This window comes from Camelina sativa, chromosome 8 (assembly GCF_030686135.1).
Source record: "Camelina sativa cultivar CO46 ecotype springtype chromosome 8, ASM3068613v1".
Lineage (NCBI taxonomy): Eukaryota > Viridiplantae > Streptophyta > Magnoliopsida > Brassicales > Brassicaceae > Camelina > Camelina sativa.
In genome coordinates, this window is record NC_141887.1 from 18,826,193 (window position 1) to 18,841,613 (window position 15,421).

At 34.3% G+C, this 15,421-nt stretch overlaps 1 protein-coding gene, 1 long non-coding RNA gene, 1 other non-coding gene and 2 pseudogenes across 3 annotated transcripts; 3 read left to right on the forward strand and 2 right to left on the reverse strand.

Annotated features, from left to right (window-relative positions):
* Positions 1-1,723: 1,723 nt before the first annotated feature.
* Positions 1,724-1,884, forward strand: LOC147940150 (U2 spliceosomal RNA; annotated as a pseudogene).
* A 3,641-nt stretch (positions 1,885-5,525) lies between these two features.
* Positions 5,526-6,467, reverse strand: LOC109125944 (uncharacterized). The gene has a single exon (XM_087461168.1). The coding sequence runs from the start codon at positions 6,465-6,467 to the stop codon at positions 5,526-5,528; it is 942 nt and encodes a 313-aa protein (XP_087317294.1).
* Positions 6,468-7,127: 660 nt separating this feature from the next.
* LOC147940151 (glutathione S-transferase T3-like) lies at positions 7,128-8,063 on the reverse strand (annotated as a pseudogene).
* Positions 8,064-8,965: 902 nt separating this feature from the next.
* LOC147940152 (U2 spliceosomal RNA) lies at positions 8,966-9,166 on the forward strand. Its single transcript, XR_015564933.1, has one exon. It is a non-coding gene; the product is annotated as a U2 spliceosomal RNA (small nuclear RNA).
* A 903-nt stretch (positions 9,167-10,069) lies between these two features.
* On the forward strand, positions 10,070-12,446 carry LOC147940153 (uncharacterized). Its single transcript, XR_015563229.1, has 4 exons — positions 10,070-10,208; positions 11,054-11,122; positions 11,876-12,128; positions 12,210-12,446. It is a non-coding gene; the product is annotated as an uncharacterized LOC147940153 (long non-coding RNA).
* Positions 12,447-15,421: the final 2,975 nt, after the last annotated feature.

Sequence of the window (15,421 nt, forward strand, 5' to 3'; positions counted from 1 at the left end):
TATAAATCAATTGTTTGCTTTCAGATTATTTCTTGTGATAACTCAGCCACAAAACATTATCACTCAACCATCATATGAATCAACGAGACCTTTCGTCTTCCCCTAAATACTATAACTCAGCCGTTAAGTTTTTTTTTTTGGGTTATGACGTGGAAAATCGAAAATGATGTGTATTTTAATTTGCTGATGTGTATTTTTTTTTTAATCAAAATCGAAAAACTAAACCCAAGGGGTAAATTGTAATTACACCCAGGACACTAAACATTTGAGCAATTTTTAGAAGATTGTTAGATATGAGGAATAAACCAACTTTTGGATAACATTTGAGTAATTCTTTCGGAAAAATATCATTTAAACCATGAACTTTCAAATTTTGGCCATTTAAAACATGAACTTTGTTGTAGGCCATTTAATACATCAATTTTTGTTGACTAACTTTTTTAAACATGAAGTTTCGTTGACCAAGCCAAAAAAGACATGATGTTAAATCCGATAATTGACCTACTAACAGATGTTATTATGCCGTTAATCACTCCGTTACTGACAAAACAACATCGTTTTAGTGGAAGTTTTAGTTTGGAAAAATGTCATTTAAATCATGAACTTTTAAATATAGGCCATTTAAACCATGAACTTGTAAATGTATGTCATTTAAACCATGAACTTTTAAATTTATGTCATTTAAACCATGAACTCGCCCTGGGCGTTTGGTGAAAACCAGACAACCTGGAAATTTCAGTTATCGGAGAAAACCAAAGAGAGAAAGCCTAACCGTTTGGTGCAATTGATTTGAATAACCGGATTTCGGTTCGGTTCGGTAATCGAAACGATTGGTTTATTAGAAACCGCAGAAGTATATAAGCCTAATCGGCTAACCTGTTTAACCCTAATTTAGTTTCTCTCTTCTTTTTTTGACTCTGCCTCATGATGCGATTCTGAGAAAGAAAAAGAAAAACATCAATTCAGCCTTCTTTTTCTATCTTTGTCATGTATTTTGTGTCTTTTTGTTTTTTTCTTGAGTCTTTTTCATTTATTAGGACACTACACTAGAGCCTGAAGGATTGATCATCTTGTTTTAGACACTAAACTAGAGTTTGAAGGATTGATCATCTTTTTTATGTATTATGGTTTAAATAACATAAATTTGAAAGTTCATGGTTTAAATGACATACAATTACAATTTCATGGTTTAAATGGTCTATATTTAAAAGTTCATGGTTTAAATGACACTTTTCGAACTTCCATTAAAACGACGTTATTTTGTTAGTAACGGAGTGATTAACGGCATAGTAACGTCTGTTAGTAGGTCAATTATCGGATTTAACGTCATGTCTTTTTGACTTGGTCAACAAACTTCATATTTAAAAAAGCTAGTCGACGAAAGTTGATGTTTTAAATGGCCTACAACAAAATTCATGTTTTAAATGGCCACAATTTGAAAGTTCATGGTTTAAATGACATTTTTTCCGTTTTAAAACAATCCTCATCAAGTCTTGAGTTCAAAACCCAACAATCCATAGCCTAGTTGGTAATTTGAAACCTATTGCAAGTTTCTTTCAATAAAAAAATATATGTTAATTACTAAATATTTACAAGAAACGAGTATGGGAAGGTGGAGTTTTGCTTCATCTTAAAAAGGAGAATTATCTCACATCGACAAGTAATAGAAAGAAAAGACCAATGTTGGAGCTATAAAAAGGAAGCGAGTAGAATAATCCAAATCATACCTTTCTCGACCTTTTGGCTAAGATCAAGTATAGTATCTGTTCTTATGCGTTTTATATCTGTTATGTGAGGACACTGTCCCACTTGATATTAACTCTAATGTTTTAGGGGGAGAGCCCGTTATGGCAGTTCACTGCAAAGGCTTTTGGCGCACCCCACCACTCCAAACAGCGCTTAAAACAATATAATATACATATATCCTCGATAATTATTATATCGAGAAAACATATTTTTGATATTAATCTGAATTTTCTATAAACATGTCACTCATTCAGTCTGAACACTATTCCGTTCAGCTTAAAACGTTAAACATCACATAAATAGCAGTTTACCTAATTGTAATTGTTAATGTAAATCAAGCTTTTAAAACATTTTATACATGTGACATATATAGTTTAATTTTATATAAACCTTTAGGCTAAAATTCTTATGTCATATTGGATATTTTCGTGTTTTTCAGCCTAGTCCGAACCCAGTTCGAATCAGTCTAAAGGAACATATATGTCTGAAAGCCATTCTTTTGGATCGGATTTGTATCTAAAAATGAATCTGCTATCTTTCATGTATCGGATTTGTAGACTGGTCTTCAGATTTTGATCTTATCTACAAAAGTTAAGTATATAGGTGTCAATTATTGTGACAACACTTTTACTTCTGTCTTTTTTATCTGTTGTGACTCAAATAGGAAAGTTTATCTTGTAAGTTCTCCTTTCTCTCCCTCTATCTCTATCTCTATCTCTATCTCTATATCTATCTAGATCTCTATCATTATCACTATCTCTATCTTTATTTCTATCTCTATCTCTATCTATATCACTATCACTATCTCTATTTTCTCTTTCTCTATCTCTATCTTTATCTCTATCTCTATCTATATGTATCTCTCTCAAATTAAAATTATATATATATATATTAAAGGTTTTCTCAAAGTAGTTGATTAGATGTCTTTGAATCACAACACGTACATGATTTGAAGGATCTCTAGAGGAAGCATGTTGGATATAGGCTTTGCTCCTATATGCCACTCGGCCCAACAAGATCTGCTAAATATATTAAACTCAAATTTTGGCTCGACAAGTTAAAGGAAGCCCCACTAAGCTTCGTAAAGGACAATCTTGGAAATTCGCATGGGAACCCTAGATAGCTCTAGGTCAACAGCCGCATAAAAAAGTAGAGGGCATTTATTGGGATCACCTTCCTGACCCCGAAACATTACCCAAAAGCAATACTTTACATCGAAAACCGAGTTATTGCCTTCTGTGTAATTCGTTTATGCTTAAAAATTGTCATTATTCTGGTCGTCAGCTTGCTTGTAGGCTGCCGAACATTATCTTGACTCTTTGTGAGTAACGACCTCATTTCTCCTTAATAGAAGGACTTGCTCCGTTTTTCCCCCTAAAATCTTGTTTATTAGTATTGCATGTGCTTACCCCGGTACAAAACAAATCAGAAGGTTTTGGGATTCTAAGACCAGGGTTTTGTTTTTTGTTTTTATTAATCGTAATCAGAAGATTTAGGGATCTAAGATGCTATGTGTATCTCTTTTGTCACTTTCGGTTGAGTCTGAATTGGGTTTTCAAAATTTAGTTTCACAATTTTGCAAACGTTGGATCTAGAAACTCAACAAATTTAGGGGTTTTATACAAAGGTTGGATGTTTTTTCTAGTGGTTGATAAAACCTACGCACGATTTTTCAGGTTATGTCTTTTTCTTTGGGTTTTCTGAAAAATATCATATTAAATGTAGAATCTAGCATGATTTATCTGATCTAATGCTTTAGATATTTATAACTTCTACTACGAAACAATTAGGGTTTCTAAGACGTAACATACAGTTTTTTTCATGGTTTTGTGGTATTTCATGTCTTACGGCTCCAAAAGCATACCCATATGTTAAGTTCATATATATATATATATATATATGTGTGTGTGTGTGTGTTTGTGTGTGTGTGTTCTAGGCTTTCTTGAAGTATCTTGTTGATCTTAGGTCAGAAGATGTCAGTAAAAATGGGCAAGACAAGAAGGTTTTCCCTGTTGGTGACCTTCCATCAAGCCTGTTGGAGATAATTAATAATGTATTCTCTTGTGTTAAGAGATAACATTCGTGCATCAGCTATTTGCAAGGCATGGCGTAAAGCCGCTGAATCTGTTTGAGTCGTGGGAAAGCATCCACGGCTTATCACCTTGCCGTAACGTGATGACTTGATTGTTCTCTTTGATCCATTGGAATGGAAGAGGTACACACTGAATTATCTTGAGTTCATAGATCCATAGAAAATCCATGGCAACTGAAACATGAGTTTATATGAATTTCTCAGGTGAAAAAAAGAATTTGGATTTTGTGATCACCAAGACTAAAACCGGCAAAGGATCAGCTGCAACAGAGACATGGAAATGTTGAGATGTGGGAAAGGGTAAAGAAACTAAAACCTTACACACTTTTATTTGTTTGATTTAACGTTTATTTAATTATTTTAACTCCCAGTCTAGAATTCATGATTGGAAAGCGAGTGAATCAAGAAAAAGATTTGAAGATATAAGTCAAAGAGGCCATAATAAAGGAGTTGGTATTATACAGCGTACAAGGGTATAAAAAACTAATCTGATATAATTTTGATATTTTTTAATTTAATTTACTAATCAGGATCACTTATGAGCATGAGTCTTTTGATTTCACTCGTTTTTTCTTCAAAAGAAAATTGTACGATTTGCTAATGAACTGCATCGAATTTGGATAGAATTTCTATAAACGGAGAGCAGAGAATACTGAGACGCAGAGGAAAGAAGCTCAAGAGAATTTTTCCACAGCAGAGGTTTAAAAAAAAATATGTTTCTTACATGAAACCTCTATTGTTGAATATTCTCTTTAACTTCTCTCATCTGCTTGTCATTATTCTCTACTCTCGGCTTTTGGAAATTCTATCCAGCTATGACGTAGTTTATTTGAAAATATTAACATTGTTTTTTTGAAGAAAGAACGAGCTGATTAGTCAAAAACTCAGAATCATAGATTGAGACATCCAAGTCAAGTCGTATTATTTTTTATACCCTTAGCACACTTGTATAATGCCAACTCTTTTTTTCTTGGCCTCTTAGAGCATAATTATCAGTGGATTGTTAGAAGGGAAGTTCTTAAATTTTTTATGAATTAATTGTGTACTGTTTGGAATATAAGAACCATGATCTCTTAAATAAAATTCTTTCTTCCATTGGTAGGTTCTTATTTTGGGTCTCTTTTTTTTGAAAATATTGTTTTTTTAAATTTAAAAATTTTAAATAGAATATAAGTGGTATAAATGTGTAAACAATTAAGATTTTATAAAATTAGAAAATATTGCATTTTAATTAATTTTTAAACATACAAAACATAATAAAAACATTAATACATATTACAACAGAAGTGCAATTTATATATGGAGAGAATGATTAATTTTAATACTGATTTGCTCCAAATTTTGCCTAAATATTCTCAACCAAATCATATTGCAAACATTTATTTTTGTCTCGATCACGAACATCCTTTCGACTCTTGAGCATAGTAGCGACACATGAAGGCATGGGTGTTGGAAACGTGTAGTCAACTTCTGAAGCTCTACTTGACTCCATTTGTGTGAATTCAGTTTCATCAAACAGAGTGTATCCATCTCGTTTGTCCTCTACTATCATATTGTGCAGTATGATACACGCTCCCATTATTTTCCTAATTTTTACTTTATCCCAAATAAGAGCCGGGTTTTTGACTATGGCAAATCGAGCCTGCAAATCTCCAAAAGCACGCTCTACATCTTTATGCACAGCTTCTTATTGTCTCGCAAATAAAGCGGCTTTTGGAGTTTGTGGCAGTGGAATAGATTGGATAAAAGTAGACCATTTTAGATAAATACCATCCGTCAGATAGTAAGCCAATTTATACTCATGTCCGTTGACACTGTATTTAACTTTAGGAGCTCGACCATGCAAAATATCATCGAAGGCTGGAGATCGGTCAAGAATATTGATATCGTTTAATGTACCTGGTAGTCCAAAGAAAGCATGCCAGATCCAGAGATCATATGAAGCCACCGCCTCTAAAACGATTGTGGGCTTTCCAGATCCGCGGGTGTATTGACATTTCCATGCGGTGGGACAATTCTTCCACTCCCAATGCATACAATCGATGCTTCCTATCATGCCGGGAAATCCGCGTAACTCGCCAATGTCGAGTAGTCTTTGAAGATCTGTTGGTGTGGGTCTTCTCAAGTACTCATCTCCAAATAAATTTACGACTAAATTTGTAAAATTGTCCAAGCATGATAGCGCCACGTTTGCAGAAAGTCGGAAGTATTCGTCAAACACATCAGCTGCAGAACCATATGCCATCATACGAACTGCTGCTTTACACTTTTGCAATGTAGACAGACCCAACCTTCCGGTAGCATCTCTTCTTTGTTGAAAATAGGGAACTTCATTTGCGAGCTTATCCACAATACGAATGAATAATAGCTTGTTCATCCTAAAACGGCGAGGGAAAATGTTGCGAGGGTAAGTAGGATCTTCACTGAAATAATCATTCCACAAGTGGTCATGACCGACTTCTCGATTTCTTTCATTGTGAATTCGCTTTTTTCTTGGTTTAGGTGGTGGTTGACTTTGGATTGGTAGAGTAAGAAGATTTTGCCATACATGATTGGTGATTTGATCGCATGTTTGATTAAAACATTCATCAAGAATGTCATCAACATCATTATGGGAAGAAGAAGCCATATTTAGAGAGTTTGGAAATATAGAAAAGGATTATTGGTGTTTAAAATTTAGAAAAGGAATTGTGTATTTGATCGGTTTAGTGTGTAGATTTTGTGTGTTAGCTTTGGACATGATATAGAAGAAATTGTGGTGTAGAAAACTTAAAATTTGTGGTTCACAAACATTCTCTCAATATGTGGTTTATAATGATAAAAGAACATGTGTGGTATAAATACAAAAATACAATAGTACTTCTAAAAATATGTGGTCAAAGTTCAATACCAAACAAAAGTGAATATGTACTTCTACAATTTTGTGGTAGAAGTACAATGCTACAATAGTGAATCCATATGCTTGTAGCTTCTTTTGGTGTCACGGGTTTAGAATATGCTCCATAGTCTCTCAAATAGTGAATCCATATGTTCGGCCTGCAATATAACCTGAAACACACTGAAACAAATAACACACTTAATTACACTAAAACAAGAAACACACTTAAACAAGAAACAATTCGATTACACTAAAACAAGAAACACTTGGATTACATAAAGCTTGTCCGATTACAAAAAAACACAAGCTTGTCTGATTACAAAAAACACAAACATATTTAGAACACAAACACCATTCAAATATGTTACAACTAAATACTTAGAACACTAAAAACACAAACATATTTCGGATTCAACCTAATGACATCATGTCATTAATTAGCTTCTCCTTAAGAGCTTTTTCTGATTCAATTAGTGAATCCTTTTTAGCAATCAGATTTTCAAGCATCACATGCTTGATATGCTCCTTCTTCATAGCGAAATCCTTCTCTTTCAATTCAAAGTCCTTCTGCTTCATCTCATACATCTTTGAAACTCGATCCAACTGAAATTTCAAGTAAGCTTTCCCAGCTTCCTCCACATCAATGGGTTGGGTTTTAGAGCTTTTATTCAACTTCCCCTTGGCAGCCTTAACACCAGGAGGACGGGCAAGGGTTCATCCATATCAATCGGATGGTGTGCATCCTGTTCAGACCCATCAATACTCGCTCTTCCCCTTTTCACTCCATTACCTTTAATAGATGTGGAGGCACACCATTTTTGATCGTATCTTAAGACAAGCCATGCATGCTTCAAGGTAAACTTCTGTCCATGATCATTAAAGTATATTTGATGTGCTAACTTCAACACATCATCTTCATTCTGTCCACTAGACTTCTCCCTAGTCGCAGCCTCATAACATCCAGCGAACTTGCACACCAAGTCGTTTATCCTCCCCCACCTCTGCTTACAGTGACTCACCTCTCTCTTTGGCCGACCAACAGCATTCGGACAGGATGCAAAGTATTTTGCAATCCTCCCCCAAAAGGATGCAAGTCTTTTGCTGGTTGGAAGCAATCGGATCCTTGCTAGTGTTGAGCCAAGCGCTGACTAACATGATATCATCTGTTGGTAACCATGCTTTCCTTGACTTGCGGTTGTCTTGAGGGGATGGAGGTTCAGATGGAGTTTTAGAACATGGACTATCAAGAAGAGTGTATTCAAGGTTTTGGTTATCAAGTTGACTGTTTAACAAGTTCATATAGCTAGAGGAGGGATGATATGGATTTATGGAGTCGTCTGAATCCATATCCGTGAGAAAGAACTAGTGTTTGTGTTAAAAGAAAGAGTAAAGAGATTGCTAAAGGGTTTTGTGTTTTTACTATGAATCGGTTGTGTTAAAGAAAGAACTAGTGTTTGTGTTTCAAATTCAGACATATATTATTTAAGGCTTTGTGGTATTTCTTGTAGGTCAGAAGAAGATGTCAGTAAAAATGGGCAAGACAAGAAGGTTTTCCCTGTTGGTGACCTTCCATCAAGCCTGTTGGAGATAATTAATAATGTATTCTCTTGTGTTAAGAGATAACATTCGTGCATCAGCTATTTGCAAGGCATGGCGTAAAGCCGCTGAATCTGTTTGAGTCGTGGGAAAGCATCCACGGCTTATCACCTTGCCGTAACGTGATGACTTGATTGTTCTCTTTGATCCATTGGAATGGAAGAGGTACACACTGAATTATCTTGAGTTTATAGATCCTTAGAAAATCCATGGCAACTGAAACATGAGTTTATATGGATTTCTCAGGTGAAGATAAAGACTTTGCATTATGTGATCACCAAGACTAAAACCGGCAAAGGATTCAGCTGCAATAGAGACATGGAAATGTTGAGATGTGGAAAAGGGAAAGAAACTAAAACCTTACACAATTTTATTTGTTTGATTTAACGTTTATTTATTTATTTCTGAGTCTAGAATTTAGGATTGGAAAATGAGTGAATCAAGAAAAAAGATAATCTATTTTCAAATCTTTCTTTTGATTCACTTGCTTTCCAGTCCTGACTTCTAAAATGAGAATCAAAACAAAAACAGAACGTTAAATCAAACAAATAAAAATGTCTATAAGGTTTAGTTGGAGCTATAAAAAAGACTAATGTTGGAGCTATAAAAAAGAAGTGAGTAGGACAATCCAAATCATACCTTTCTCGATCTTCATACCTTTCTTGACCTTTTGGCTAAGATCAAGTATAGTATCTGTTCTTATGCGTTTTTTATCTGTTATGTGAGGACACTGTCCCACTTGATATTAACTCTATTTTTTTAGAGGGAGAGCTCGTTATGGCAGTTCACTGTTTGGGTTCTTGAGCGCGTAGGGTATGCGTTGCACCACTGCAAAGGCTTTTGGCGCACCCCACCACTCCAAACAGCTTAAAACAATATAATATACATATATTCTCGACAATTATTAGATCGAGAAAACATATTTTTGATATTAATCTAAATTTTCTATAAACATGTCACTCATTCAGTCTTAGCACTATTACGTTCAGCTTAAAACGTTAAATATCATATAATATTAATAGCAATTTATCTAATTGTAATTGTTAATTTAAACATTTTATACACAGCTCGAATCAGCCTAAAAGTTTTTATATGTCCGAAAGCCATTTCTTTTGGATCGAATTTGTATATATAAAACTGAATATGCTATCTTTCATGGATCGGATTTGTAGACTAGGCTTCAGATTTTGGCCTTATCTACAAAAGTTAAGTATATAGGTGTCAATTGTTGTAACAACGCTTTTACTTCTGTCTTTTTTATCTGTTGTGACTCAAATAGGAAAGCTTATCTTGTAAGTTCTCCTCTCTCTCTCCCTCAATCTCTACTTTATCTCTATCTCTATCTCTATTTCTATCTTTATCTAGATATATACTATTATTACTATTTCTATTTTTATCACTATCACTATCACTATCTCTATCTCTATCTTTATCTCTATCTATATGTATCTCTTTATCTCTCAGATTAAAATTATATCTATAAAGATTTTCAACTAGATGTCTTTCAATCACAATACATACATGATATGAAGGATCTCTAGAGGAATTATGTTGGATATGGGCTTTGCCCCTGCCACTCGGCCCAACAAAATCTGCTAAATATATTAAATTGAAATTTTGGCCCGACAAGTTAAAGAAGGCCCACTAAGCTTTACAGAGGGCAATCTTGGAAATTTGCGTGGGAACCCTAGACAACCCTAGGTCAACAGCCGCCTATAAAAGCAGATGACATTTATTGGGATCATCATCCTGACCCCGAGACATTACCCATAGAGCAATACTTTGCATCGAAAACCGAGTTAATTGCATTTTGTGTAATTCGTTTCTGCTTTAAAGCTTGTCATTTTTCTGGTCATCAGCTTGTTTGTAGGCTGAGTAACATTATCTTGACTCTTTGTAAGTGACGACCTCATTTCTCATTAATTAAAGGACATGCTCCGCTCTTCCCTCTAAAATCTTGTTTATTAGGGGGTTATTGGTTCTATGATTTTAATGGATTTGGAAATCCAAACAAAAATCATGTGTTATTCAATATTGATTTTAAAATACTTATCAAAATTATGTGTTATTGGTTCTATGATTTACAAATATTTGTTAAAATCCTATTTTACTCATTTCATGATTTTTTTTTGGATTTCAAAATCCACATTATGTTTTAAGTGGATTTGAATGAATTTGAAAGTGTAAGATAGAAGGATTCAAATCCAAGAATAAAACATGTTATTTCAAAATCCATGTATTTTGATTTTTAGAATTTACAATTCCATATGGATTTAGAAATCACCTCTCCAATAGTATTGTGTTTACCCTGGTATTGTGTTATTCAATCAGCCCCTTATCTCTTTTGTTAATTTTGGTCGAGTCTGAATTGGGTTTTCAAAATTTAGTTTCACAATTTTGCAAAGGTTGAAACTCAGCAAATTTAGGGGTTTCATGACAACCTGTATACGTTGTTTTTTCCAGTGCTTGATAAAACCTATGCACGAGGTTTCAGATTCTGTCTTTTTCTTTGGGTTTTCTGAAAAATATCATATTAAATGTAGAATCTAGCATGATTTATCTGATCTAATGCTTTAGATATTTATAACTTCTACTACGAAACAATTAGGGTTTCTAAGACGTAATATACCGTTTTTTCATGGTTTTGTGGTATTTCATGTCTTACGGCTCCAAAAGCATACCCATATGTTAAGTTGATCTTATGGCTCCAAAGGAAAATGTTGATCAAAATCTATATGTAGGTCAAACGAAGATGTCAATAACAATGGGCAAGAGAAGAAGGTTTTCTCTTTTGTTGATTCCCTTGTGCGGTAATAGCGTCAACCCTCTCTCTATATATCTCTCTCTAAATACTCTTAGATTGAAAATGATACACATCGATGGTTTCTCAAAGTATTTTATTAGATTATAGTCTTTGAGCCGCAATATATTTATACATGATTTAGCTGGGGACTCTTAAGACCTATCCACGATAGTGTAGGGTTTGTTTGTTTTTTTTTCTTTTTTCGTTTTCGTAATCATATTTGAGGAGTTCATTGGATTGATATGTTTCTCCTTTGTTAACTCCGGTTTAATCTGAGAATTGATTTTCAAAATTTAGTCTCACAAAATTTGGGGATCTCAGAACATTCAGGGATTTATGCATACGGATGTTTCAGTTTTTTTTTTTTTTTTTTCATCGTTTGCAATAATTTCTTGGGTTTTTGGAAACAAAAATTGCATATTAAAGAAAGAATCTAGCCTGAGTTATTGATCTGATCTGATGCATCTTAAGTGAAGTTTGTGGCGAGTGATTCTATTAAATAATTTACATCTTATATGAAATAGTTAGGGTTTCTAGAAGCAACTTGCAATGGCTAGGACTCCCGAAATTGATAACTTTCAATTTGGGGGACATTTTTTTTAAACTCATGGCTGTGGTATTTTATATGTGTTTTTTCTTTCTTTTCTATTTCAATTTGTTTGTCGAAATATATATGAGACATAATATTAATTTCATGGCTAAGACTCCCTGATAAATTTCAATTTCAGACATATTTAAGGCTTTGTGGTATTTCTTGTAGGTCAAAAGAAGATGTCAGTAAAAATGGGCAAGACAAAAAGGTTTTCCCTTTTGGTGACCTTCCATCAAGCCTTTTGGATATAATTAATAATGTATTCTCTTGTGTTAAGAGATAACATTCGTGCATCAGCTATTTGCAAGGCATGGCGTAAAGCCGCTGAATCTGTTTGAGTTGTGGGAAAGCATCCACAGGTTATCACCTTGCCGTAATGTGATGACTTGATTGTTCTCTTTGATCCATTGGAATGGAAGAGGTACACACTGAATTATCTTGAGTTTATAGATCCTTAGAAAATCCATGGCAACTGAAACATGAGTTTATATGGATTTCTCAGGTGAAGATAAAGACTTTGCATTATGTGATCACCAAGACTAAAACCGGCAAAGGATTCAGCTGCAATAGAGACATGGAAATGTTGAGATGTGGAAAAGGGAAAGAAACTAAAACCTTACACAATTTTATTTGTTTGATTTAACGTTTATTTATTTATTTCTGAGTCTAGAATTCAGGATTGGAAAATGAGTGAATCAAGAAAAAGATTTGAAGATATAAGTCAAAGAGGCCATGATAATGAGTTGGCATTATACAGCGTACAAGGGTATAAAAAACTAATCAGACCTCGATCACTTTGATATTTCTTAATTTAATTTACTAATCTGGATCACTTATGAGCATGAGTCTTTTGACTTCACTTGTTTTTTCTCCAAAAAATATTGGTATGATTTACTAATGAACTGCGTCAAATCTGGATTGAATTTCTAAAAACGGAGAGCAGAGAATAACGAGAAGCAGAGGAAAGAAGCTTAAGAGAATCTTCCACAACAGAGGTTTCAAAAAAAAGTATTTCTTACCTGAAACCTCTATTGTTGAATATTCTCTTTAACTTCTCTCATCACCTTGTCATTTATTCTCTACTCTTGGTTTTTGGAAATTCTATCCAGCTATGACGTAGTTTATTTGAAAATCTTAACATTGTTTTTTGAACAAAAAACGAGTTAATTAGTCAAAAACTCAGAATCATAAGTGATTGAGACAAGTATAAATTAAGAACATCCAAGTCTTATTACTTTTTATACCCTTGCATGCTTGTATAATGCCAACTCTTTTTACTTGGCCTTTTTGACATAATCTATTTTCAAATCTTTCTCGTGATTCACTCGTTTTCCAGTCCTGACTTTTAAACTAAGAATTAAAGCCAAAACAGAATGTTAAATCAAACAAATAAAAATGTCTAGAGGGTCTATGTTACAGCTGAATCCCTTCTTGCCCATCTGAGCCTTAGTGATCATGAAATCCAAAATCCTCTTTCATCTGAGAAATTCTTATAAATTCATGTTTCAAAATCCATTAATCTTCTAAGGATCCTCGAACACACCAAGGGGATGTAGAAAATTTTATTTTGTTGAAATTTTCTTAAAACTTAATCTTTTCTAGTCACATATTATCATTTCCATAACCTATTTACATTCCTTATATTTGTTACGTTAGTTTTTTTTAAGGCTAAAGGCAATATATGGCATTATATATTCCACAAAAGTATCATATACGCATAGTGTATAAGTAAAAAGAACATCGTTGGAACCTAAAATAGTTAATTTTTTGGATGAAAATTATGAATTTTTGTTTTTGTTTTTTTTTGGCAAAAATTACATGCAAATGGTTGTTTAAATTAGTTAACTATGACTTAATAAATATTAGTCACTAGACCAGAAAAAAATAGAAAAAAAAGAGTAACCTAAAAGCTCGTTGATATTCATAAATTTTGGTATCAACCGTCTAAATAGAATCTTAATATATACTACTAGGTATTAGTCTAGGCAACGCGTGCTTGAATACCTAATAATTTTCTTTTTATCTATGAAGTTTTGTTAAAATAAAATATTGTTTTTTAATTAACAATAACATTAAAGAAAGATTTTTCGCTACAAGAAAACTTACGTTTAGCGACTCTAATAATAATTGATACTAGGATTTTTGTATGTTTTAGATGGTTCAATTAATCTTATGTGTTGTAGTACTTAAGGTGTCAATCCAAATGGGATGTTGCTAGAAATCAAGATGCAATCAAGCAATCACAAGTCAAGCCAATTCAAAAAGAGTGTTTGTCTAACAATTCTAGAATGATCAAAATGCTCAACGGAAATGAGTCACAGAACTAGAAACGAAAAAGTATGACAAAAAGCGAACAAGAATAAGTGAAACCGAAAACGATTCTAAACATGAACTAAATAGCAAGAAACGAAACAGTCTCAGGAATGCAAAAAAAATCAGAAAGAAAGAAGTCCTAAAGATGAGAGTAATTGATGTCAGTGGAGTATCATAGTGTTTAACATGCCACAAGCAACCCATCCCTAAACAATGAACATCACCACTTAGCTAATTCAATCTCTTGACAGAAGCTACTCAGACTCAACCACTGCCAAACCTAGCTCTCGCTAGAGAAACATGATCAAGCAGTCATGAAAAACAAGTTCATTCACGTCAACAAACATCCTAGACAACTAATCTCTTAGGCTAGGAACGTAAGTCTCTGGCAATAGTTGGTCAGACATTTCATCGAACACCTTTTGGGTGTGGAAATGTCTAAGACCTAGTTCCAATTGATCAGAGAGAAACTAGTATTTCTAACTCTAGTTCAGAAGGGAATCATACAAATCAAAGCTTAAACACCCTACATCCTAATATCCTCCACCTAATCTATCATATCCCTAAGAACTCTAACACTACTCAGATCCGAAAATCATCATCAAGGATGCAAACCCAGAAAACATTGAATCAAGCATTATTAGATAGATAAAAATGTGAAGAACAACTTTGTAGAAGAATTCAAATGTAAATACTCAATAAACTCAAAGATGTCGGATTACAAAGTCTGAGAACGTTTTTGATGGCTAGGTAAAACCTTAAGGAATAGAATAAAACGAGATAAAAAAATATGTCTTCGGAAAAGACTTAACAAAATGTATATATAGTCCAACGTGGAAAGCCCTAAACATAAAACAACAAGGTAAAGAGTCGGTTTGGGGATCTCCTGAAGCGTGTGGGATGGAGCGTCTTCCTGACATGTGTGATCGAGTCGGTGTGCGTCCAGCGGCTCGATTGGTATATGAAAGTGTCTCGAATGGTGTGAGTAGGAGTGGCTCGAGCGGTGTGAGTGAAAGTGGCTCGAGCGTGGTCGGCTCGAAGGAGGTGCGGGGAGGTTGGCTCGAGCTGGATGTATATGCATCCACTAAAACGATGATAACTCTTGAACCACACCTCCGATTGGCTTGAAATAAACGGCATTGGAAAGATGAATCAATTCTCTACAACTTGGATGAAGCCGTCAAAAGCTGTATCCCTCGACTGGTGGCTTGAGTTATGGCTCGAGTGGTGGCTCGAGTGGTGACTCGAGCGTGGATGTTGGAGCATGGTTCGAGCGTTGATGACATCCATTCCATGCATGATGGATCGAGTGGAATGCTGGTGCTTTTTCCTTGGAGCGCGTCCAAGTCGGATGTCGGTCGAGTCACATGACGTCCATTCCGGGCATGCTTGGTCGATCCG